Genomic DNA, 23,975 nt, shown 5'->3' on the forward strand with positions numbered 1-23,975 from the left:
CCGTCATGGCGCGGGGTACATTTTTAAACCAGGTAGACGCCTGGCTGCAGCGATATGTCTGGAAGAGCTGTCAGGAACCAATACCGTTGACGTGACCAAAGGACCATGGATCATCTAGCCATCGTGTATGCGAGTCCCAAGCGCGCGAGGAGGGTCCACCCGTCGTGAGCCAAACGGATGGCGATGGGATGGGACCAAGCACAGCCCTGGCGTTTGTGCGCACAGTTATGCCGCGACCCACTATTGCTGCTAGAGAGATGAGCTGCCAAGGAAGTCTTCGTCAGCGCTTCTAGATTGTAATTGTTCAGCCATGAAGAAATAAAAGCACGTTTCGAACCCTTGAGTCTAATCTTCCTATCTCTGGATGCCTGAAAACCGTCCTAACATGATGAGATGAGGGATGACAAGTTGGGGGGACTTATTACACCTAACATTCCTCCCACAGGAGCCGGCGTACGCCTCCTGGGTTTGAAAATAAATAAGATGATGTGAAGGATCTGTTAACAGTCAGAGGGGGTAATTAAGGCCGTGTACCTGTGCAAGCTAAACTGCAAGGTTCGGAAGACAAAACCAACATCTGCGCCAACGAGCAGTAGGTCACAGGCAGGCAGTACGTAGCAGATCTCGACCTGGACCAAACATAGAATGTCCATCGTGGCCAAGATGTTTCGTCGCAAGTCTACAGATTCCGACTGATTGGTCAAACTCTGTTCGCGACTGCAGCCCCTCCCGCAGCTGAGAGCCCCTGAACTATCACAGGGTCCACCGCATCCCACCTGGCAGCCATTCAGTAGAGGCGCTCGAGTCAACTAGCGTCTATTTTACGAATATTCTTCGCTCGGCCGAACGCTCACGTCTTTGGTATGGCGTCAATTCGCTCGTCAAGTCTGGCTTGGGCCTCTTGGGAATTGCTCATGAGATTTCCTGATGCGTCTTCTAGCCTACTTCTGCCACGAGATTGCCGGGTTGGCCTGACTCGAGAGCAACTGCAGGAGGCGGCTGGAGGAGTCAAGAAGCTGGCGTGTCGATCAGTTTTGGAATTCCGCGGTCGTCGTTTTGCACTGCGTCTGGCCCTTAAGTATACAAGAAGGAACCGGCACAGCTCAAAGCGTTGCAGCGCCAATGACGCAAGTTGACCAGAACGGACTGCAGATCACGAAGATTGTTGATTGTTGTGAGGCCAGAAAGTGGAGAATTGTTTTTCACCTCTTCCGTCGGGGAGAGGCTGCACTACAAACAGCTAAAGGACGCCTCCCACTCCACCAGCCGCTCCCAGGTGATACGCCGTTCTATACAATATCGATCCCGGGCTCCTGCTTTATACGTCTCCATTTGTTGTACATGTTCGGTATGGTACATTGATAGTGTCATTAGTTGTGGGTATCTTTATTCGTTGATCTTGGCCAGAATTCTGGAAGTACTTGTAAGCTGATGACCCCGAGGCCGGAAGCCTGCAGGAAGTCTGCAGTGCTGAGGGTCAACTTACTCGCTGTCGCGGAAGAGGTGAAACTCGTCCTCGCCAACCTTGACTGGGGAGCCACCGTACTATAATGGGTCGTTAGCAGCCATTCCTATTCGTATGCACAGAAGGTAGAATCGATTCCCATTCGCCCTTCCAATTTTCATGCTTGACCTAGAGATCTAGAAATTGGACCTACCTGAGGAATCAGGACTCTATCGCCTTTGGCCACCCCCATGGGCACACGCTGGCCATCCTTATTCAGTCCACCGGGGCCAACAGCCAGGACCTTGCCCTCGTTGAGCTCCTTAACACTCGACTCGGGCAAAAAGATGCCGCTGGCAGTCTTCGTATCCGCCTTGATGCGCTGGATGAGAACGCGGTCCAACAGGGGGACAAGGGACTTGATCGATCGGATGGAGGTAGACTACAGGGTTCAATTGTTAGTTTTCGTCCTCAGCTGAAAACCTAGATAGTGTGTCCAAAGCCACCCGTGCCTTCCCGCAACAGCAAGTAGATACTCGAGTAATAGGGCGCTGCAGTTGCCAGCGAGTGTATTCAACTCACCATTGTGACTGTATGGATGCAGTTCAACTGGGGAAGTCTGGTGTTGATTGCGGAAAAAAACTCTGCAGCTGGTGGGTGTTTTCTGTGAAGCTATTCACGAACTGTTTAGAAAGCTCTCGAAGCTTATTCATAACGCACTCGACCCTTTTTTTTTCCACGAGTTTATCCGATTCCGAAGTACACGCCGAGGCCCAGACCCCCGGCTAGAGGCTAGAGGTAGCAGAATCAAGAGCCGAGAATCGGACCCGGATAAGAATTGCAGCCAGTTTCTGTTCAAAAAAGGGCATACAGAAAATGTGTGCTGCCAAATTATGGGATCGATGATTGATGGGTTATAGGCATCTTATCAGCATGTTCGAATAAGTCTGTTCGCAGTTCCGTTTGGTGATACATGAACTCAGAAACTGAAAATGACACTGGCGCTGCCTTGCACTAATTTTGAACCACGCCATAAACCCCTACAACAGTGCGATATTCCCAAGTTGTATTCAACAACGCTTCCAAAGGCACCCGTCAAAGCCTAGTGCTTGTACAAGTAGCCCAATTAAGAGATTCCAGAGAATCAACATGCTACTTCAGACTACTCTAGCGTCTATGACAACGAAATGCAAGTCTATACCGCTGTGTTACGCTGGGTTCGCTCCAGAAATGGTCCTCTCAACGCCCAACCGCAAGCAAACAAAAACTATCCCCGCGTCCGATTACAAAATTCTAATCCATAACATGATCCATCAACGTCTAATCCCAAATCGTGGCATCATCCGAGTGCGATGAGATCTGCGTGCCTAATCTAATGCACCCTACTGTTTCGCAGGAGCGGGTGGCTCGAGAACGTGAGTGTGGTCGCTAGCTTTCACGACGCCTTGTGATCCTGGACCGACCTGCCTACAGATAACCGTGTTGGATACCCAGGGTTCTTCGAGTATTTCTGACATCTTGGCTCGGTTTCGCGGGTCGATCATAAGCATGCGGTAAATAATGTGTCTGCTCTCCCTTGGCAATAACCTGAGCAGCCTCCAGGGGCCTCTGATCACTTCCTTGTTCCTCTCCCCATTGTGATCGGTTCCTGTCGACGAAGGGGCTTCAGGTTTGGGCGGTTGACTGGGCTTCGGGGCTTTCCCTTGTTCTTCTGAAATCATGTCTCCAGAAGGAACCTTGGCCAATTCACCCGTTGGCTTAGATGGAAGAACCAATTTCCTTGGGTCATGCCCAGGGGTTGGCTCTGCAGCGAAGAGTTTGTAACTGTTGTCGGTGGTCCTCGGAATCTTCCAGGGAAACCTTCGCAATGACATGCAGCAGAAGATGATGGCGAGGGACCAGATGTCTACAGCCTGAGGATCGTACTTGCGTTCATCATAAACCTCGGGGGCCAAATATGGGTCCGAACCCACGACACCTGTATTGCGTTTTAGCATATTTCTACGTCACACAAGAATTCCAACTTACCACTTGCGGGCACAATGTCATTTTCAAATGGATACTTGAAAACATGTGCACTTCCAAAGTCAATAATTTTCATAATGCCATGTTCACTAACAACGACGTTGTCAAGCTTGAGATCCCGATGAGACAGTCCCATGCTGTGGAGGTATGTGACGCCGCTCAGGATTTGCAGGAAACAGCAGGTGACTTCGGGCCTAGACATCCGTCCGGTCATTACTATTGCGAAGAGATCATACGGGGCATATTCCATGACCTCATACCACTTTCCCTTCTCTTGCACGATGTCGAGTGTCTCTATGATGTTGCCATGATGAAGTGTCGACCCTATGCAAAATTCTGCAGTTAATTTCTTCACATATTCTTTTTCTGTCTCGTACGAGTGGCGTGGTCGGAACTCTTTTGCTGCGAACACGGTGTTGTCCTCGTTTCTCTTCATCAATTTGACAGACCCGCCAGCCCCAGACCCGAGAACTCTTGCCATCTTGCCGTACTTGGAAGTAAGTCCGTGATCATCGGCAAAGGGGACTGAAGTGGTCGATCGAGTGCTGACAAGAGGCGGCCTGACTGGCTTAGGGGCCGGAGAAACCGTTTTCTTCACTTTACTACTGCCCTTGAAGAACCGCCGTAGGTCAGACATGGAAGCCTGGCGACTGTGTGTAGTAGACTCGGTGCCTGTGGGATGGAGCTCATAAGTGCTCTTATTCAATACTCCAAGAAATCCCGAATGTCTCTTCTCAGCCTTGTCCGTCCTCGCTAGACTTGTCGAGGATGATCCCGGAGACCCCCGACCCTTTCTGCGGGAGAAAACGAATCGTTGGTCGATATTTGCGGCGCTCCTGGATTGGGGTGCCCGCTTGCTTGCAGCATACGGATCATTGACATCTCCAGCGGGAGTAAAGGGTCGGGAGTAGATCTCCGCAGCTCGGAGTCTATTAGGACTTGACTCTCGTGAAACGGGTACTGAATTCCCACCCGGGCCAATGGAGAACATTCCCTTCCGGTGTGGACGGCCCCCCTCTCCATCATCCGCTGCCGTGGTCCTTTGAGACATGTTCTCGGCAGATGCCGGTCGATGTGGGAGCCCGATACGCGGTGACATTTGCGCGGATTCTTGGCCTGAGGCTTGTGGTGTAATAGCTTGCGAGTCAAATCCTCCGTCTGACTGAGTATTTCCAGGCTTCAGTCCTCGGTGTGGGAGAGATTCAGGCCCGCTAGTACCAGAGGGCGTCAGAGGGGGCGACACCATATCCGGCCTGGGACTCAATGTTGGTGATAGATTACCCCGTGGGCTGTGGCTCTGTTGGGGAGTGGTACTGTGTGAGTCGTCATTTGAAGGAACCTGAAATGGCAGGTTAGATTAGTACGCAAACAACCCTTATGGCCACCGACATCTGCCCTAGCGTTCGGCAACGTGTTGCTGCCGAAAAAAAGGAAGAATATAAGACAAGTTAAGACGCCATACCCTAGAAGCTGGAAGCGAGAAGGCTTGGAAGGAGTAGTTCTTCATGCGTTGCTCTGCCAGATGCGTGCCATGGAGTGAGTTGGACAAGGCGGCGATCTCTTCGTTCCTAGCGTTTGGGATGCGTATTTCAGGGGAGTTTGCTCCGGCCGGCTCAATACACGTCGATACGGCGGCCGGAGCGATCTCTTGGACAGTGGAAGCAAATCGAACGGCCGATGGTGCAGTCTCACGTACTGTGGCCTGCTCGTCGGAGTTCTCGGAAGTCTTGTTGGGGCTGCCTATGTTGTTGAAGGTATATGTTAGCGAACCGAACAAAGAATGAAGGCGATATTGGCAGCAACAAGGACGGAACTCGTAGGTACAGGAATAGATCAACCTAGATCGTCCATTCGCATAGCACTCCCTCTAGCACAGGCATGTGAAACCACTTGATTCGCCCGACAGTACAACCAGTTTGAAGCAACCATTTGCATGGTGATTCTAGTTGGTACCGCTTCATGGACTGTATCCTTTCAATGCGCTCGCGTGCTTGCCATGTCATGATTGATGGTGGGGTTGTCAAACGAAAGAGAGTCGTGATAGCCTGCATACCTTGCGCAAGCTCCCGTGAATGGAGATTTTGGGTCTCCATGGTCGGTTATAGTTGTAGCATCTAATTCGTAAAGGCGTAATGGGAGGAAATTCGACGGAGAAGCGAATGTATAGAAGTGAAGATAGCCCCGAATAAGCGACGATTACGGAAAACAAGACTGAATGATGATAGCGATGCCTGCAAGACGTTGAGATTGTCCCCGGGCGACAAACAGAATTGATGGTGGGGCCCAAGTCGAAGCTGGCAAACCCGTGTGTAAAAGGCTTTTCGAGCTACCCGCGAGCTACATGATGACGCTGTAACTGGAATAGGAGTGCGCAAGAGCAGTGGAATCGCCCACTTCAAGGTCGTTTCCACCCTCAAAGAATCGCTGTTTCTCGTCGGTTACAGTACGTTGACATCACCTTGCTTTCATTGAGTAATTCTTGCGTGCTTAAAGTTCTTACAGCGCACTTTAGGTCTCAAATTACGTCTCTAGCTGCCTTGGTACGTACCACTTCGACTGAGCTTGACTAGAAAAACTTGATACATACCGTCTGGGCAGGTACCGCGGGAGTCTCTGCCGGCCAGAGCGATCGGGATGTCCTTGATGGGTTGACCCGGTTCGCAGGTGGGGTCCACTCGCCTGAACTATGACAACTGAACCGAACCCGAAGCGGGAGACAGTGCCAAGATCGGTTGGGATCCGGTCAATGGAACTGCCAAGTTGAGGAGATTTAACGAGCTCCATCCAGTGGTCGTTTAAATCGGCAAGTTTACAGGAACTACAACTATCTATGTACGTGACTGATCAGTTCAGATTATCCTGCGACAACTCAGCGGTGGTGCAATAGTAATCAAGTGCTATGACGCCTCAACCAGAACTAACGGACAACTTCGATTTGGACTTAACCTCAAGCTGCTTACCCTGTGGGAGAAGGCTCTTTTTCGGCCGTTCGCTCTTCGTCGTGATCACCAGCATCAGTAGCAAGTCTTCATCAGATACAGTATCTGCAGCCCGCATGCCGTGGTCGCGAAGAGCGCGAATCTTGACTCGACAACGATATCGGCCCAAGTAAGCGCCAGTTGTTACTAAAACCCATGCGCAACCATTCTACTTCTCAATGTTGGTATCGCTGCGACGAATCACAGAGGCCACTGCATGGGGTCGTCTTCCCGATCGCACGCCAACTACATGCAACAGCCCGATCCCTCGAAAAGACTCGTGCGGTAATAAAACAGCCCGGACAAACAATCAACTGGAGGAGGGCGATATTTTTTCTCCCGCATTCTTACTGCTGCCGGCAGGCACGGGATAGTCGGACGAGCAGGTCCCATAATTTTGCCTGGAATCTCTTGAACGACTGGTCATCCGGCTATGCTCGGATCTACTTCAGAGTAGCTTGCAATCGTGCTTGCATGACCCAAGACGGTACTTGGCGCCGGCAGACCTATGAACCACAGTCGTGAAAATCTAAGTATGAGAGTGAACTGAACACCATCGTCCCAACAACCAGCTATTTCTCAAACGGTAATTTGCTGTGTACCTGATCCAGCAGATGCAAGTCGCACAGTTGAGGGCGTCTCATGCGGTTCACAAGGCTAAAACGGGGGTTCGCCTCATGCCAGCCAGCATGCAAGTAATCGTCTAACGGTAACACCAAAAATACACTACCCGGAAGGCTTCACACAAGTCGCGTTCCGCAGGCTGGCAAAATCCACAGCCGATGAATAACGTGGTGATATCAAAGATGCCAAATGTTCTAGAATCAAGGTCAATACTGAATAAAAAATGGAGATGCTCGCTTGAAAACTCCAGAGGCGTGGATCTTCCGTCTCGAGCTCCACAGCCAGTATGCATGTTCAAGACGCCATGTTTTCAGCCTTCTAAGGCAAACATCACCATTTTATACGTGATTCTAGACGTTTGACAACAGAAGCTAGTGTAATAGGTGGTGGACTGTGAATTCGAAGTTTGTGGAATGGCAATATGATCCGAGAGAGCTGTGGTGGACCACTGGGAAGAGTTATCAACTTGCTACTTGTGTTTCGAAGACTCTTCGACACGCAGCCTCGGGCTGAGTTGTGCCGTTTTCCGGGAAAAAAATACATCGTCCTCTATACTTCTAGATTTGGATATACGCGAGACTAATCTCAACTATTAACAGGACCACCGACTCAACAAGTCTCCGCGGATGGCTTGTTATAACTGTCTTCAATATAGCTTAGCTTCAGTATGAGGTCGCCTGGGCAGCCTTTCATCGGTTCCACTGGATCCACTGGAAACAACTACTCAAGGTCGAGTTCAGGCCTCGAGCATAAAAGCTAGTGACCTCCACTCCCCAGATTGTGAGCATCTTTGTTCTATTTTTGGCTGGTAAAGTATGTCCAGGCTCTAGCGCCTGGTGTCCATAGTGCCCATTTTCTTAGTATGTCCACTTCTATCAAACGACATAACTGGTACAAACACCTTTCCCAAGTCCTGCCGCATATGAAGATGACCATGTAGAAGTGTACGAATCGTTGTACTGTCCGAGGAGAGACACCACCTCAACCTTACCTCTACATGTAAGCCGTCAAAACTCAAGATGTAGAGCCTTGCATTTATGCTGATACGACTAATTGGGATACAAGTGAGTTCTTCTAGTTGGCCAGGCATCAATAACCATGATTCATGCCATTTCTCCACGTAGTTAGGAGTTGGCAATAGTCACGATCATCAGCGTTAAGATGTGTCAGGTTTTGGTATTAGTAATGTATTTGCCATATGAGACAACCGCACTTCAGTTCAGGGGCATCATAGAAACTCCAAACCCACATCACAGCCGATACCTCATTGCAGAAATCTTGCAGTATCTCTAGGTCCGTCCACAAATCGCCTTGGCCCACTTTATTATCCATGCCAATGCTATCTTGTCCTGAATCCCAATCTCCATCTTGTCGTCAGCCTACTGCTTGGTCTTCAGATCGTTCTTCAGCTCAGCCTTCAACTCGTCCTTAACTTCTTCCTTGAGTTCAGCCTTCAGCTCCGCCTTCAGCTCTTTCTTGAGCTCCACTTTAAGCTTAGCCTTGATGATTTCCGCGAGACAATTCTTTGTCTTGACTTTAGGCTTTGTATTGAGCGCGTCTCCATGGTCAGTGACAGAGGTGTCACGCTGAGGGCCCGATGGTTCGGGGGGAGAGTGCTGGATATTTTCGTGTTGCATCTGCAGATGATGGCGTCGAAAGTCGGCGATGATCTGCTTGTTATGTGCTGCCTCACTGGCATTCTGGGATGTGTGGTTATCAGGTGATTGTTGATGGTCGTCGGAAGTCATGTTCGTGGAGTTTTTTTATTTCTCGACAATGATCAGGGATGGTACTATGCTTATGATGTGGATGGGTGATTATGGAAGTTCCTGGAATATTCCTAGGGAGTGGAGGGAAAGTAAAAGGATGTACTTTTCGTGATGTCTGAGCTTGCAAACGCCCAGGACCTTGCAAGGCAACAATGTATTTTGCAATACTTGGTGGTTCTAGAGAGGCAATCGCGAAAATGATCTAAGGCAGGCGTCTGGGTTTTGCCTTTGATTTGTGGACAAAACATGATGTAATTCCGAATCGAATGTGAGAGACGTATTGAGAGTCCCAAAAGCTCAAAACATCCAGTGGACTAGGACTCTAATAAAAGAGAGGCGACAGGAAGAATAGTCATAGATTCAACTCATCCTATCCAATAGATACTGCTTTTTGGCTTTTACAGACACTTCTCCTTTTCAATCAAAAAAGGACTGGCTCTCATACCAGTCACTCAGAACCAAGTCTGCGTGAGAACCAAGCTTCATTTCTTGACAGTTGCCCATATGTTCATCATGCTTGGCCCGTCAACTAAAGCCTGAAGTGGAAGTCCCATCGTGACTGAGACAGAGTCTCCCTTGGGTCTGAGGAGGGGGAAAAGGCACAGTATAGTCCCAATATTAGATACTCCTGGTGCTGTTCGATCCATGCTGTCTTCATATCACGGCTTGCTGCCATATCTGTAGTTGGGAACATGATTGTAAGTGGCCATTTAAAACGCTAGATCTTTGATGGTACCCTTTCGGGGCAAGAAAGTGGTACAAAAGGATCCGATACGCCCCGCGCCTGCAGATATAGCAAGCACCGCTACAAAAGTCAACGCAATAATGCAGTTTGGGGATAGGCGTTGTCCGAGTCTCAGCAGCCTCATCAGCAATTAACCTTGACTCTGCCATATTCAGTAATTTACATGGATAATACCTACACACCAAAGACCCTAGGCAAACAACAAACCATCTTTGGTTTGTGGCCGAAAGGAGACTGCAGAGATCCGTCCAGCGCTCCAGAGGATAGATTCCACAGCGTTGAAGGTGCAATCAACTCCTATTCCACCCCCCTTCCCAAACCCGTCCATGTTGCTCCCTGAAGCACTCATCTTCCCGACCCAATATTCATGCGACAACGGCTATGCCTATCGACTTTGACTGGTATATTACTGATCTGACGAGGCCCTCCAAGGAGAGGCCAGACAGGCGCAGCTCGGACTGCTTGATCTTTGCGATTTCATAGACGTGCTTCAGGGTGACGGTGCCGGCTACCTCATGACCGGGCCTGCTTGCGCCCTTCCTCTTTCCCTTCTTTCCCATGGGGCAGTCTGCGGCATTGCGCAAGAGCCATGACGTTTGTGGTGTTCGGATATCGAAGTGGAAAGTTCGGTCCGCTCGAACAGTGACTCGAGTGGGCATTGGCGTTCCGGGGAGGATGTGTGCTGTTCGTGCGTTAAACTCCTGAGCGGTTGATCAGTATTGAATCTGGATGACTGCCGCAATCGTTGCCAAGCCGCACTCACTTTGCAAAAGTCCATCGATTTGACACCCTTGGAACCAAGCGCAGGACCGACAGGCGGACTTGGGCTGGCCTGGCCCGCTCCCACGATGAGCTTGACGACCTGGTCTACACCGGCGCGTGCCTTCGACATTTTCGTGTATGCTTACACGAAGTGGATAAACTGGTAGATTGAACGCGGCGCGAATGCGAATCAACTCGTTCCGGGCTGAATTTCACTGACAGTCGTGACTCGGAATTAAACTCAAGCTCTCTAAGCCCGAATCGGTGATTTTTTGGCAGTCACATCAATCATATCCTGTATGAATCAAACTGATGTGATCCTTGTACGCACCGCCACAGTAGTGAGCTCATCCACTGTCGCACTTCGGCCGTTGCGGAAAGCAGGCTCTGACTTCTATCACCCCGCCATATGACCTCTTGGCAGTGGGCTGCTTTGAGCTGCTCATCATTCCACTAAAATAACCAAAACGTACTTAATAAGCCTTGACATCCGCGGATCTGCTGGACTTACGCTCCATACACTAGGGTCAACACCGCCTTTTCTCTACCGCTGAGAATACGCAGACTTTTGCCGCAGAATTCGGTTCGGCTTAAGGGAGAAAGAACTCATCAAGATGTTCAACTGGGCCAAGCAAACGTGAGCTTCTCAAGCACATAACTTGTGGGAAATGAACTGACATGAAAGTAACAACGAAGTCTGGCGCAAACCTTGGGTACCGAGGAGCCCATATATGGCCCTTCAGCCATCAAGTCGGTCGCCGAAGATTCCGCAAAGACTCCCTACACCGAACTCGCGCGAAATGACCTGAAGTGGGAGGCCATGACCTCGACCTCGGTCGAGACCCAGAGCTTTTACTTCATGGCCGACAGCGGACACCTCGGTCTCGCTCAGGTCATATATAGTAACGTGGCGTATGGAAACTCCTGAGTTCCCACCACCCACGGAATATCCCCAACAGCTGACCAAGATGAAGCGGTATCCATACGACCTGCCAGTTCAACTCGAAGATCTTCTATGTCGACCGCACCAAGCCTCACCTTTACTGCTCTACACAACTCAGCGACACATCCTTCAGCGATGATAAACTCGACTTCTTTGCCAAAGATTGCGCCCTGCAGTTATCCGAGGATGGAAACTCGTACACCATCAAATCGATGACCGATCAGCGCTGTATCGTCAACTTGAAGGTAACAAAGACGGCGCCGGGTTTCGTTGCCGGGAAGAACGGCAAGACACTGTTCGGTACGGATCTGGCTCACCCATGGGGAAGCATGAGACATGCCTTCTGGCCGCGGTGCGTTGCCGAAGGCACCATGCTGACAAAGGACGGCCCCGTCGACTTCAAGGGAAAGGCCTTTTTTACCCACGCCCTGCAGGGCATGAAGCCCCACCATGCCGCCGCTCGCTGGAACTTTGTCGATTTCCAGGGCCCGACATATTCCGCGATTATGATGGAATTTACCACACCTCCTTCGTACGGTTCGACCATCGTAGGTGTAGGGGGTATCGCTAAGGATGGCGAGATCATCACCGCCGGTGCCGGCGAGAACACGGTCAAAGCGCTGCACGCCAAGGCGACGACCGACCCAGACACGCAATGGCCAGAACCTAAAGAAGTCAAATTCTCCTGGAACGGAACAACGAAGGATGGCAAGTCAGTGGAAGCTGTGCTCGAGACTCCGCTTGAGGAGCGACAGGACCGGGTCGACATTATGGCTGAGGTTCCTGCATTTGTCAAGAAGATCATCGCCGGTACTGCCGGAACCAGGCCCTACATCTATCAGGTATGGAAGAAAATCTGCCGTGCTCTACAAGGCGAATCTAACGATCTACAAGTGCTCCCCTCGTACGACTCCCGTCACGTTGAAGATGAAGATTGGAGATGAAGTGGTTTCAGAACAAGGGATACTTTTCACTGAGGCAACCTTCCTTTCTGGAACAAAGGATGCAAACGAGGCCACGAAGTCATAGTTCCGTCGTTGCAGCTCAGTTGGCCTGGAAGCGATAGCAACTCAACCTTGCATGGCAGGCAACCGTGAGAAATTGCGTGACACACATTTGGGTTTAGGTGTTTTGCCGTTAGTCTACTTGAGGCGCATTCAGTTGGTAGGAAGCCTATATACAATGGCTTGGTTTAATGGTCACAGGTGTTTAAGAGGAGAACGGGCAACGACACTCGCTGGGTGCTTTGTCATGAATCATATAGGGAGGAGCATCATTGGCGAGGCTATCAGCTCGTGTATACGATTTTAATCATGACTAGATCAACCCATATTTCTGCATAGTCTCACTCACACAAGTGCAATGCATGTTGTGGAACTTACTCCATGTTTGAACACAGATACGGTGGGTGCTATTGCTTTCATGGTATCGCTAACAAAGTCGACGTGGGCGTATGTTAAGCTAGAAGACTGGACCTGACTCGTCAATAGACAAGCACCCGCTAGGTGAGTACGAAGATACGCAGCCGCATTACACGCCACAAGCGCAATATGCGAAGTAAGTCAGCAAATATGTATACAATGAAAACCATGAAACCTTCTTTACCTCGGAATTTTAAGTAAGGCACAACTTTATCAAAGATCGGCTTATTTTGACTCTGATCCATCAACGTTCCCTCGGCTGCGCTTCCCTTTGTGGAACAATTATAGGTCGCAGCTTCGGTATCTTTAAAGCGGCCCGACCAGCATCTTTTCCTCTCTCAATGGTCGGCTTACACGTTCATTGTCGAGATCAAACTTCAGGAATTTTAGAACATGCCTACGGCAACAAGAGTCAAGACGTTCACCATCGTGGGAACGGGCATAATTGTATCCAGCTAAACTGGCTTGTTCCTCGCCCTTGACAGAAAGCGGCATTCGTAAGCTGAAAGCTGCCGTGGCTAAAGCATAGTCAGTGTTGGAGAAGATGGGCCTCGCGGAAGGGCCAGTCAGTCGAATCTTGAGTTCGTGAAATGTTTTGGATTATCTAGATCGGCTTGATTTCGTGCAAGAGGTGTGCTATATATCACAGAACGGCCCCGAGAACCTGGACTACGAGATTAAGATGTTCGCGGAACTCGATGCAAAGGCCCCGTCCCACGTCCCGCTGGCCTCTTCCTCGTCTAGATTCCCGAGCTCCAAGTCTATCTCGGATTGTAAGCACAACCCGCCTTACCTCATCCCGTCCGTGAAGTCGTCCCGCACCCCGGCGCCGATCCCAAGATCATTGAGCAAGCCATGGATCTTTGCTGAGCCATCGGCCAGCAGCCCTTCCTCATTAAAGTTGAGACGCCGGGTTTCGTGCTCAACTAATTGCAGGTAGCGCCCATCTATTAGGCATACTCGCTCGTCTGCCACGGGATGATTTCCCCGGGTGATCTGGACGTTGCTATTACCGGTGAATTCGACCTACGCTGGGCTATGAGCGGGCCGTTCATGAACTTGAGTCTTACGGGCTGGAGTGGTCTTGGAGGTGTAGAAGGGGCCTGGAGCATTTGGGGCCGCCGGCGGATGTGCAGAGAAAGGACCTGTAGGAGCATAAGTCCGAGCTTGATGATGAGAGTAAGGAGGATATGACGGAGGGGGCTGTGGGGATGTTTGAGGGCTATGGAGAGGGTGTGCCTCGGATGCTTAGGGCTAGAGATGAGGCGATTGTTGACTCTGCACTTAAGGAGGATAAGGATTTGGCGTGATGCAAGTGCGCCGGCTTAGACGGCTTTCCAATTATCACGTTACTACTTGTGTCATATGTCCCCTGGAGGCGCTCTTCTGGTGCACAGGAATGCGGACTATGAGAGGTGTCTGGTTTCCAGGCCTGGTCGTGTCACAAGCTCGATATTTTCTGTTTCAAGTTGACACTGCAACGGCTTGAAGTAAAGTTTCTCGTCAAGATGGGAAAGATGAGGTTTGAGCGTTGGAAAACACCATTCACTTGTACAGATCGTAGAACCACAACAACCTTCAACTAAGTGAAGGCAGGAATAGCGGAATACCAGCGCCAAAGGGAAAGACCTACCTAGGAAAGACAACTGTTCGTGGGATCTAATGTGTGACTCAGCAACAGGAGAGCGCTTCACGTACACCAACAACTTCAACGCCTTTGTTTAGCCTGCACCAGTGGTCACTGTTAGCACGGCTCCGTTGCCTGCCCCACTCCCACCGCATTCATCCCAGCTAAACTCCAAAAAAGTCGACATCGCGAACCTTCTCGACGACTTCAAATACATGCACCATCGCAACTTTGTTTATCATCTTCCATACTGCATCTCTCATCAAAACCACCGCTACAACAGCCATACCTCCTGTACCTCAAATGCCGATGGGTAGAGGGCCCTTTGGCATGGGCAAGGGCGCTCAAGACCTCGGGGATGGTAAGGGCAAGACAGGGGCAAAGCGCCACCGGTAAATCGTCCTTGAGGACCGATTTACTCCAGCGCAGCGTTGCTGACTTCTCCCACAGCAATATTCTACGTGACAATATCTTGGGAATAAGTACGTGATTTCGTATCGTCGCAGCCAAATTGCACATCTTGACCACCAGCTAACCTTTCCGTCCCTATTACAGCCAAGCCAGACATCCGACGTCTCGCTCGTCGCGGAGGTGTCAAGCGTATCTCAGGTACCATTTACGAGGAAGTCAGAAGTGCGCTGAGGCAGCGCCTCACTACGGTAAGTGCCTAGGTTAGTCGCTTTCACTTTCTGCTACTTCTGGTTAAACTGAGAACTCACGTGACTATAGATCATCCGAGATGCAGTTGTGTACACTGAGTACCGTAAGGCGAAGACTGTTACTATCAATGACGTGAGTTTCACTTCTAGGTATAGCTCTTGTAACGAGGCTAAAACTTTCATAGGTTCTCTTCTCTCTCCGACGTCTCGGTAAGCCGATTTACGGGTTTGACCATGCGTAATGGAGCAGAAGAGTATCAGCACAAGATGTCTGCGATTGAATGCAGATTGTTTTATGGTATGGCGTTGGTGGTTGGTTGCTTTGGTCATGGATAAAGTAGGACATGTTGCAGGGATTTTGTATGCCTCAGAGCTTGCCCATGATGGGGGCAGATGATATTGATGATACCAGGTAATGAACATCTACGGGGCAAATCCCGGATTTGAACCTGATTATTTGATGGAACCGGTATGAAACATATCAGAGTGTGCAATACGATGAGCACCATCATGCAAGAGGGTAAGTACCAGTACTCAAAGGATTGAACACTGACATACTCAATCTGATGTGTACACATAAGACGCCAGGCATTGTTCGAACACTCATTCTCTATGCAGCGGTTTCATATCAACATTATTAACATTCCGAGTTCTAGGTTATCCCAAAAAAACAAAAAAAAACGAGGGGTATATATAACCAATGCTATCCTTTACATCCTAGAGCCGCATAGAGGCAGATTCTAAAGAATAAACCCAAGACCGTCTGGCCGTCTGGCCTATCGCTTCCGCCTACTCCCTTCCCATCCCGCCAGAACACCTTCCAACGCCATCGCGGCCTTCCGTTCGCCTTTTCTGAAGTGTCCGTTGAAAATCTCCGGCAACACCATAGTGCTGTTGGCGTGCTCCTTTGCAAATCCAACCTCGGCGTCTTTCCCGCAGGAATTCCGGGTGACCTTAACTGCCTCGTGAAGCATGTCGGTGCCCACTCCCGTACCCCGATACTTGAGCTTCACCGTCCAGGCCCGAATCACACCCTTGCCACCCTTCAACACTGACGCCCGGTTCCTCTTCTTGCCCGTCAGAATTGAGTTCGGCTCGAGTCGTAGGATCAAAGCCCCGATCACAGCGGATCCAAACCGTACCGCGACGACCATATCCTCTTCCCCGTCCTCGGCCACCATCCAGTCCCACTTCAGATCTTCCGCCACTTGGAGATATCGGCCCGTGAAATAGCGAATACCCAGAAGGTACGTCATGATGACTCCTGAGTGCAACATCAGAGCCACTCCCAGGTCCCGTTTCATGCGCCACGAATACTGGAACGCCATCGCAATAAACATGGCAAGGATCGCGAGCAGGTACGGGTGAAAAACGAGGTGTAACGAGGCGATCTGGCGCTGTTGGGCGATCGAGTCGGCCACTAGATTGAGCGCATCCACCTTGTCTTGATCCTCGTTCACTACGCCGACCGAGAGGGGGGGTATATCGTCCAGGTCGGGATTCGAGGGTGCGTCGATGGTGGCTAGCGGGTATGGCGACGGTAGAGGAAGCATTCCTGAGGACGACGGCTCGAGCATCGGCGTGTTGGCATTCGAGGACATGGCGGATGGGTTGACTACAAGGTTTGCTCGCAGAAAGGTGAAGAAAGCTATTAAGTGGAAGAGGGTGATCAGCGCAAGCTTCGAGGTTGGTATCGCGATGATTTTGCAACAATGCGCCGCACCGCAATTTGGGATTGGTTTCCTGTATAAAATAGGTTCCGGAGGTGCATTTCCAGAATTCCGACTTGAACTCGCCCGCGTGTTATGAATCTGAATTCACGACCAAAATTCGCTGCAGGTGCTTTCCAAGGAGCTCCAAGGAGCTTTTTTGGTACGCGATGCGACTTACACCCCTCCCACGACAATAAAAGCTATGCTTTGAAGAAAAATCTCCACTACAATGCAATAAAAACGCAATGAACGAATGATGTGTTCCCTGTTCAGCTTCTCTCAGCTACTTACCAGTGCTAGTCTTCAAGCCAGGAACGGCATTGATTTTGTCCACTATCGAGTCATGGCCATAGCCGTTCAAGTCCAGCTCTCGCGGCACCACGTGCGCCATCTGGGCATTTTGCGTGGGCGAGACCAGTTGACCGCAGGCCGGTTTGACGTATTGGAATCGCGCGCTTGCGGGCGCGGTAGTCAAGGTAGGGTAAAAGCTCGAGTGTCGGCGTCTCGCAAGTCCCGATCTGCTAGGCTCCCGTTTGTTTACTTCGGGGGAGACTTGGGAGGGGTCGGCTCGGGTATTTCGGACCCTGGGAAAAGTTTGTGAATATAAAAAAATATTAAAGATGTTCAAGAAGATGAAGTGGAAAGCTAGCAGTAGCTGCTCAATTCTCACAGATAAAGTGTAAATAATGGACCTTTTTTCCGATCGGTCCAAAATGACGGATGCGGTCGAAGAAAAAATTAATCGAAGACAGGAATGGAAGCTCAAGAATCGGGTTGTTCGAAGTTTGTTGTTCGGGATGTTTGGAAGCTTGTCGGGTTTATCACAACCCTGATCGACAATGAGCAACTTTGAGTGGATATATCTTGAGACGCTCAACCATGATGGCTCAGCACGCAAGCACCAACAGCAGAGCGCACGCACATACCTGACCCCCAACCAATCGATCGATGAAGTCCCACGAAGCGAAAGTGTGCACCGATAGACTTCAGACCCGTTATCTGATAAGGGCGGCACAGGCGAATAGCAGCCCTTAGAAAGTCGTCCAAGAGGTGCCACAAAAGCTGGAGCAGGGTGGAGCGAATATCTCTGCCTTGGCTTGGTTTGGTTTCGTTGATATCGTCCTCCTAAAGAAGCTCGACTCCTCTCCTGATTCCTTGTTTTCCCAGAGTCTGGGACCCGTGAGCAACGAGGTTGTCTACGGCTCAATGACAGAACTCCACGTACTACGGATGAAATGATGTTGACAGGAACTTGGCGAGTTTCCGCATCCACTGCCATCTTATGTTATGTTGAAGAACCCCGGAGGTCTCTTGGTTCTCTCTTGGTTCGTCTCAAGACTTTTGCAGTCCATCCCGCTCCTCTTGTCTATCTGCATGCTCAGCCCACACGTCACAAGTGAGATAGATCTCCAGAGCTATCACCACATCAATGCCGCCCATTGCCAAGCCATGCATGATGCTGATGGTCCCATGTTGCCTGCTACCATGTGTGGCATAGAGCAAGTGGGTCGATGTAAAAAACGCAAAAAACGTGATTTCCACCGTGCAACCCGACTTTTGCCCATAGGCCAATCCTGTCCAACTCACTATCTATCTGAAACTTTCGGAGGGTATTGGCTGGTCAGCAAAGGTCAATGAGCTAGCTCTTCTCGTGGGGGAGGTGAGGTTTACTGAACTAAGCCTGCGTTTCTTGAAACAACTAAGGACGTAGTGATTGCTCAAAAGGGAGACGGGGCGTCTTGTTCGTCTGAACTTGAACTAGTCTAGCCTGCGCCCGACGTTGCCCGGCGATATAGTCGAGTGCAGTGATGAGATCTTCACGTTGAGTGAAGGGCGATCAAAGATGCATTTCGGCAACGCCGGTCAGTTGTAGTTGACCTACGATAGCACTAAATCTTGACCCCGCCGCGTGAGATGTTGCCAATTCCCTTCCAAGCAGAGAGCTTCTATTGGACAATGTTGCGGTGATAGAATCTGACCTATGCTTACACAATGATGTTACGCAGCATTTGACCACTGCAAGTCTGTCGTACGCCCAAGCTTGACTTACACACTGAGGATAGATAATTAGAAGTATTCCAAATCCCGGGAGGTGCGACCCTGTGTAAGCCTGATGGAATCGAGAAGGTCGTGCAGAGATGCCACGCTCTCGACTTTTGGAGTAATATATCAAATTCACAGAGCCGGTCCACGTGTGTGTCAATAGCATTCAAGTCTGCGACGGCTGCTGAAGATAATCTTATTATTCAGAGAAGTCTCGCAACCTGTTTATAAATCATCACAGCCCGTTTCATACTCGATTATGTCGACTATACAACTGTACTTGAGGCCTACTATACCGTGATAACGCTGGGGGATTCACGTCGAGAAAAGATAGGCATCACAATATCAGGTCCCGTCAAGTGCCATTGGCCACAGAAGTCCTACCAAGCAGCGGCATGCCATACCAAACCCACATTTTCGTTAGTGCTTACCGGTGTCATGAAGTGGTCAACACCTACGACTATTAGCTTGGCCATTAGTTGTGCCTCGTCAAATTCGACGAGATCAACCATCTAATCATGATAGTCAAGCACGAATTGTGCTCATTCTCCTGCGCCGTTCATCTCCCGCGATGAGTTAACACCCACCTCAAGACGAAATGAAGAGAAGCTGATTTCTATTTTCATCCCAACAACCGTCCAATTTGAAGCCTTTGCCGAACATCAGTCGACCTACATCGTTGTTAAATAGCCAACGCGCATATCGTGGCGAGCTTTCTTTCCTCTGGCTGTTGGTCAACACTTTGCTCAGATGTCATCGATAGGAATAAATTGCGCATCACGATTATCATTCGGAAATTTCCCAATCAGGACGCTCGGTCAGCAGCTTTGCCTGAATATTTCTAGGCACCGCATTTCTCGCCTCAAGTCTCGAGGCTTTTAAGGACATTCGTCCAGGACCGAAGAATGGTTCCAGGACTCTGTCGTACAAGGGACTTCACTACGAACCCCTCCGCTTCTCTACGTCTGTTCCCGACTTTTTCTATCTAGACTTGGCAACCCCTTGGCCAAGGCGCGGGCTAGGCAGTCAGCGACCTTCGTTCGCTCATCAGCTGACTCTGTCCCCATTCAAGTCCCTCAAGGCGTTCTTGGCCTGGTTAATTCAGCCTTATTGCCTGTCGTACCTTGTCAAGTAAGATTCTGCCCCCACAGGACATCGGTGTGCCGCTCTTTCGCGGAACTCGCATGACAATGACAATGAGGGAACCTGCCAATGGGGCCCGACTTTCCCATTGTCCTCGGCAAGTCCTAGATTATGTACCTGCGTACCTTCGCAGTCCTAAGTGAATCAATTGACCTTGATCTCGTCATTCTTTCGGGCACTGCGAAACGCTTTCCAATTAATAACATGAAGCCATGGAGTCATGACGATTTCGAGGTCGGGAGCTCGGTCTCTTAGTTTTTTCACTTCTCCCGTCACTCAAAAGTGTATACCTTGACGTATTGTATGCCCCAGTCGCAAAGTCGCAATGGAGCCCAAGAAGATCGCTGGGGTTGGGGTAGTACCCGCCACCGACAACCCGTTCCTTGAACATGGAGCTTCAACAACTCGGCAGTCAATGCTTGCTTCCCCCATTGTGCGAAGGCAATCTAGGTCCAGCCTGCATGCCGAATTCAGGAGGGCCTCCATATCTTGCGTGTAAGTGTTATGGCCCATGTTTACCTCTCTACTTTAAACCACGTACTTCGCATCCGGCTAACTCACCTGTAGAACCCGTGAGGCAACTGGGGAGAATTGCGCGAAACAGAAATTCATCGTATGGGCTGCCGTCAAGCGAAACAGATCGGTCCGCATCGCACCAGAAGAAAGGCTGGAATGTCCATTATGGAGGTGCCGCGAGAGATTCGACGACCACGAGCAGATGCTGCAGCACGTGGCGGGCTGTCAGCATCTTGCAACCGGCGCATACTTCTGTCACGATTGTATGAGAGTTGAAAAATTCAACGATGCAAAATGCAAGTGTTGTCTCGGCCAACCAACCAAGAGGAGGCGCATCATCAACATGGCCAAGAATTTCTTCAACAAGGTCGGTCACAAGTCGCGAAAGGACGGACCAATCGACTTTGAATCGGAAGACTTCGCAATAGCTCCCCCCAGTTATGAGTCGCTCGACATCGCCCAACAACTGCAAGACCAGTCGCAAACTTATCTGGAGATGGAGGCCACCGAAATCTTGGAGATGGACGGTGATGGTGTTGGACCAGCTCAGCTCGACTCGATAAATTACGAGCCACAGCCTGGTAACATACAGAACCATCTGACTCTAGGCCACGCAGAATCTTGGTCAATGACGAATTCGCTTCAGGGGCTCCTGAGTGTGCCCCCAAAGTCTGCGATGTCTCAGCTTCACGAGCCGGTGCCGAGCTCCGTGGGAAACAAACCGTTGCTTGCTATCGATACCCACAACATCGGCCCTCCAAGAAAGGCCCCGAGACCAAAGCATCTATCTCCAAGTTCTTCTTTGCGTTCAAACAACAGCTCTCAAAACATATCCCCTATCAGTGCTGGTTCTGGGGACTGGACCATGGCATCCACCATCGACACGACCCTTACGTCGCCAATTACGCCCTTCAGCCCTCCTGGACTCGATTCAATGGCTTTGTCGCGAGAGAATAGTTGCAGGTTTCCGAAAGACCGTCGCATCCATCACAATACCGATCATCTGAATGGGTTCAGTTGGCCTCGGCTGGATGACAAGACTGTGCCGGTCTCACAAGCTGCTGCCCAAAAGTCAGACAACTATACTCTGGACAATATAGCTGAACTACCCGGAGACAATCCTGAAAATCTGGCCATCCCACGTATATGTGGAGAGGATCCCTTCCTGTTCTCATTTGAACCTAACGACAACTATTCCTGGTCAAGTTCTATGAACACCGAGGCCAACGTATTGTTCACAAGTGATGACCTTAAGGTACCCGCAATTGACGCGCAAACCGAGCAAGAGGCAGCGAGCTCGGAAACGAAGCCACTTGTTGGCTCAACCTGGGAGGTACTTGAACACCACATCTCAAGCTCTGTTGGGAAAACCACCCACCTCAGAGGAAATCCTTTGGCAAGCCGGTTGCAATCAGTATCCGCCAAAGAAGTCGCGATGATTGGCCTGTCAGCTCTGAAGAGGCTTCTCGCTGGAACTGAGCCTACTGACCCTTTTGATTACCTCTGCTTTGTCCACGTCACTTATGCCTTTTCCCTGATAATCCACGAAGATGATCTGGCCAGTCGGTGCAACGAACTCTTTGAGCAGGCCCTTGCGTACAGGGGCTTCTTGAATCCCAGCTACCATGATGTTTATGCGCAGATTGTCTTTACCATCTGGCAACCAATTGGTCATGAGGTAGCCGGCGCCGGTGAACGGCCTTCAAGCAGGTTATTGAGCCAGAAAGGGAAAGAGCCAGAGTTGCGTTCGCCTTCGAGATCGCCGGTCAAACCGGATACAATGGTGGTTATAGCTCAGAACTTTTTGGATGGTGAGTTTCTCTCCAGTTTTCGTCGGATGTTGGGGCTCTCTTGGGGAACTTTTGTGCCATCTATCGTCGGGGGCAACTCAATAAACGTCAGCCAGGATCAAGTTCGTCCTTGAACATGGTATGCTTCATGTCTCACTCAAAAGACCCAAAGTTCAGAGAAGACATGGAGCTGCTCATCGACGGCGGCGTCACTCTTGATTGCCATCTGAACAACATTTATGCGTCCCCGAATTCTAGCTGGCTTTACTAAAAACGGGTTTCGTAGATCTGGAGTACTCGGTGGTCAACAGTTATGCTGAACGGCCGATCGAGATCCTGACATCTGATCTGTGGTCCATGCACATTTCAGAACACCGACCAAACGCCTCGCCCACCGATGCCTTCGCAATTACCGTAAGGTATATCGTACAAGTACTGAACCAGACGTTTCCGGATGTGGAGAACCAATCTCTTTCCCAGAAGCTGATGGCGATAAACCAAAGAGTCAATGCCGGATACATTACAACAGTGCGCAAGCTAGAACTCGAACTCCTGCAAGCTGGCAAGGTTAGTTCACCTTTGAATATCTAGCAAAATCTTGCAGCCTAGTCCCTGTGTTATGCAATTTTTTTTTAAAAAAATAAAACCCGGCTAACTCCCCATAGAATAGTATGGCTTCGTTCGGTCTATTCGACAAGTTCATCCCCCAAGTCAGGGACTTGTGCGATCCGATATATCTACAGGGTATGAACCCGCGAAAGAAGTACCACACTCTGGGTGTCTCTCTGATGGAGTCGCTCATCCTTAACATGGGAACGGACAAGGCGCCGCCGCCTGAATTTCAGATGACCTTACCTGTAGGCCTCGAGTCGCTTGACTTTGATTTCCTGGAACTGGGGAAGGCTTTCGGAGAGGAGACATTAGGTGGACAGCCGGAACAACCTGACCTTTTGACCTTGGCAGAACCACTGGCGTTGAACTTGGAAGCCCCCATGGACTTCTCGATGGAACAATGCATCGAGGATCCAGTGGGAAATACCACCAAATCGCCCATAGATACATCGACGTCCAAGTATAAGTCGACAGTCGACCCAACAAGTCTGACCCGAATTAGCGCCAGTACGCATACTTCCACAGCCTCACACTCGGAATCACCCAGCGAGACCCTGAAGGCTTCGATGGCCAACTCGCCAGATCTCTCACGACCCGCAAGCGAGGGAAGCCGAGCTACCAAGGCGGGCAGCTCAGGTGACCTGGGCAGCAGCCAAAAAATGGAAGCAGGCAGTTGCTGCGAGCTCTGCAGGTACAGACCCAGAGGTGATCCACAGTGGTTCAAAGGTTCCATGGCCAAGCACATGAAGTTGCAGCACTCACCCCAGCCGCCCAAAATCTACAAGTGCTCGTTCCCGGGCTGCACGAGTCAGTATAAGAACCGGCCGGACAACCTGCGGCAGCATCAGATTGAAAAGGGTCATTTTGTTGAGGGGGTGGATGATAAGGGGCGGAGACCGAGTAAGAGGAAGAAGATGGATGATTGAGGATTTAATACACACGCATATATAGACGGATTAATGTTTTCGACTAAGTGGGTGTCTGTTGTGAGTTTTGGTTTTACATGGCGCTGGTGTTCAATGGAGTTTGGGGATTAGGGGGCCCTTCACAAAGGCTCGGAGATACCATTTGCATACATGCGGAGTGGTGTGGGCATAATCATCGGGACATGCCTTTTGGACGAGCGAGCATATATCATCAATTGAATCCGACAGGGTAACAT

General features: G+C 50.2%; 9 protein-coding genes across 9 annotated transcripts; 5 read left to right on the forward strand and 4 right to left on the reverse strand.

Moving 5' to 3' along the window:
• Positions 1 to 1,261: 1,261 nt before the first annotated feature.
• On the reverse strand, positions 1,262 to 2,217 carry BCR38DRAFT_189878 (hsp10-like protein). The gene is made up of 4 exons (XM_040853999.1): positions 2,027 to 2,217; positions 1,659 to 1,886; positions 1,487 to 1,545; positions 1,262 to 1,411 (listed from the first exon to the last, which is right to left on the reverse strand). Exons 1-4 carry the CDS (start codon positions 2,027 to 2,029, stop codon positions 1,387 to 1,389), a joined length of 315 nt encoding a protein of 104 aa, XP_040716196.1. The 5' UTR covers positions 2,030 to 2,217; the 3' UTR covers positions 1,262 to 1,386.
• Positions 2,218 to 2,389: 172 nt separating this feature from the next.
• Positions 2,390 to 6,016, reverse strand: BCR38DRAFT_431707 (kinase-like domain-containing protein). Its single transcript, XM_040860121.1, has 4 exons — positions 5,523 to 6,016; positions 4,932 to 5,209; positions 3,473 to 4,808; positions 2,390 to 3,422 (listed from the first exon to the last, which is right to left on the reverse strand). Exons 1-4 carry the CDS (start codon positions 5,560 to 5,562, stop codon positions 2,827 to 2,829), a joined length of 2,250 nt encoding a protein of 749 aa, XP_040716197.1. The 5' UTR covers positions 5,563 to 6,016; the 3' UTR covers positions 2,390 to 2,826.
• A 2,302-nt stretch (positions 6,017 to 8,318) lies between these two features.
• On the forward strand, positions 8,319 to 8,819 carry BCR38DRAFT_513411 (uncharacterized protein; the record flags this gene model as incomplete). Its single annotated transcript, XM_040865056.1, has 1 exon — positions 8,319 to 8,819. A coding segment is annotated over one exon (477 nt), but the record flags the coding sequence as incomplete, so codon positions are not given.
• A 723-nt stretch (positions 8,820 to 9,542) lies between these two features.
• On the reverse strand, positions 9,543 to 10,477 carry BCR38DRAFT_523586 (ribosomal protein L11, N-terminal domain-containing protein; the record flags this gene model as incomplete). The annotated part of the gene is made up of 2 exons (XM_040865266.1): positions 9,543 to 10,286; positions 10,349 to 10,477. The coding sequence occupies 2 exons, from the start codon at positions 10,475 to 10,477 to the stop codon at positions 9,951 to 9,953; spliced, it is 465 nt and encodes a 154-aa protein (XP_040716199.1). The 3' UTR covers positions 9,543 to 9,950.
• A 484-nt stretch (positions 10,478 to 10,961) lies between these two features.
• On the forward strand, positions 10,962 to 12,319 carry BCR38DRAFT_340760 (survival factor 1; the record flags this gene model as incomplete). Its single annotated transcript, XM_040855810.1, has 4 exons — positions 10,962 to 10,984; positions 11,044 to 11,259; positions 11,322 to 12,132; positions 12,185 to 12,319. The coding sequence occupies 4 exons, from the start codon at positions 10,962 to 10,964 to the stop codon at positions 12,317 to 12,319; spliced, it is 1,185 nt and encodes a 394-aa protein (XP_040716200.1).
• A 968-nt stretch (positions 12,320 to 13,287) lies between these two features.
• On the forward strand, positions 13,288 to 14,012 carry BCR38DRAFT_431720 (uncharacterized protein). The gene has a single exon (XM_040860122.1). The coding sequence runs from the start codon at positions 13,394 to 13,396 to the stop codon at positions 13,649 to 13,651; it is 258 nt and encodes an 85-aa protein (XP_040716201.1). The 5' UTR covers positions 13,288 to 13,393; the 3' UTR covers positions 13,652 to 14,012.
• A 504-nt stretch (positions 14,013 to 14,516) lies between these two features.
• BCR38DRAFT_190045 (putative histone H4) lies at positions 14,517 to 15,438 on the forward strand. The gene is made up of 5 exons (XM_040854000.1): positions 14,517 to 14,730; positions 14,789 to 14,820; positions 14,894 to 14,997; positions 15,068 to 15,130; positions 15,183 to 15,438. The coding sequence occupies exons 1-5, from the start codon at positions 14,642 to 14,644 to the stop codon at positions 15,237 to 15,239; spliced, it is 345 nt and encodes a 114-aa protein (XP_040716202.1). The 5' UTR covers positions 14,517 to 14,641; the 3' UTR covers positions 15,240 to 15,438.
• Positions 15,439 to 15,773: 335 nt separating this feature from the next.
• BCR38DRAFT_341945 (acetyltransferase) lies at positions 15,774 to 17,100 on the reverse strand (the record flags this gene model as incomplete). The annotated part of the gene is made up of 2 exons (XM_040855909.1): positions 15,774 to 16,645; positions 17,001 to 17,100. 2 exons carry the CDS (start codon positions 17,098 to 17,100, stop codon positions 15,774 to 15,776), a joined length of 972 nt encoding a protein of 323 aa, XP_040716203.1.
• Positions 17,101 to 20,220: 3,120 nt separating this feature from the next.
• BCR38DRAFT_408795 (uncharacterized protein) lies at positions 20,221 to 23,739 on the forward strand (the record flags this gene model as incomplete). The annotated part of the gene is made up of 4 exons (XM_040858305.1): positions 20,221 to 20,390; positions 20,463 to 22,222; positions 22,488 to 22,768; positions 22,867 to 23,739. The coding sequence occupies 4 exons, from the start codon at positions 20,221 to 20,223 to the stop codon at positions 23,737 to 23,739; spliced, it is 3,084 nt and encodes a 1,027-aa protein (XP_040716204.1).
• Positions 23,740 to 23,975: the final 236 nt, after the last annotated feature.

This window comes from Pseudomassariella vexata (assembly GCF_002105095.1).
Source record: "Pseudomassariella vexata strain CBS 129021 chromosome Unknown BCR38scaffold_6, whole genome shotgun sequence".
NCBI lineage: Eukaryota > Fungi > Ascomycota > Sordariomycetes > Amphisphaeriales > Pseudomassariaceae > Pseudomassariella > Pseudomassariella vexata.

What these genes read in the sequence shown, in the direction of transcription:
- BCR38DRAFT_189878 (XM_040853999.1), bottom strand. An exon ending in ATAGAGTCCTGATTCCTCAG is followed by an intron (nt 1,546 to 1,658) that starts GTAGGTCCAATT and finishes GACCCATTATAG; the next exon opens with TACGGTGGCTCCCCAGTCAA. An exon ending in CACCTCTTCCGCGACAGCGA is followed by an intron (nt 1,412 to 1,486) that starts GTAAGTTGACCC and finishes AAGTACTTCCAG; the next exon opens with AATTCTGGCCAAGATCAACG.
- BCR38DRAFT_431707 (XM_040860121.1), bottom strand. Translation starts at nt 5,562, where the DNA reads ATGGAGACCCAAAATCTCCATTCACGGGAGCTTGCGCAAG. An exon ending in TCTCGCTTCCAGCTTCTAGG is followed by an intron (nt 4,809 to 4,931) that starts GTATGGCGTCTT and finishes CTGCCATTTCAG; the next exon opens with GTTCCTTCAAATGACGACTC. An exon ending in TGACATTGTGCCCGCAAGTG is followed by an intron (nt 3,423 to 3,472) that starts GTAAGTTGGAAT and finishes AACGCAATACAG; the next exon opens with GTGTCGTGGGTTCGGACCCA.
- BCR38DRAFT_431720 (XM_040860122.1), top strand. Translation starts at nt 13,394, where the DNA reads ATGTTCGCGGAACTCGATGCAAAGGCCCCGTCCCACGTCCCGCTGGCC.
- BCR38DRAFT_190045 (XM_040854000.1), top strand. Translation starts at nt 14,642, where the DNA reads ATGCCGATGGGTAGAGGGCCCTTTGGCATGGGCAAGGGCGCTCAAGAC. An exon ending in ACAGGGGCAAAGCGCCACCG is followed by an intron (nt 14,731 to 14,788) that starts GTAAATCGTCCT and finishes CTTCTCCCACAG; the next exon opens with CAATATTCTACGTGACAATA. An exon ending in TGAGGCAGCGCCTCACTACG is followed by an intron (nt 14,998 to 15,067) that starts GTAAGTGCCTAG and finishes ACGTGACTATAG; the next exon opens with ATCATCCGAGATGCAGTTGT.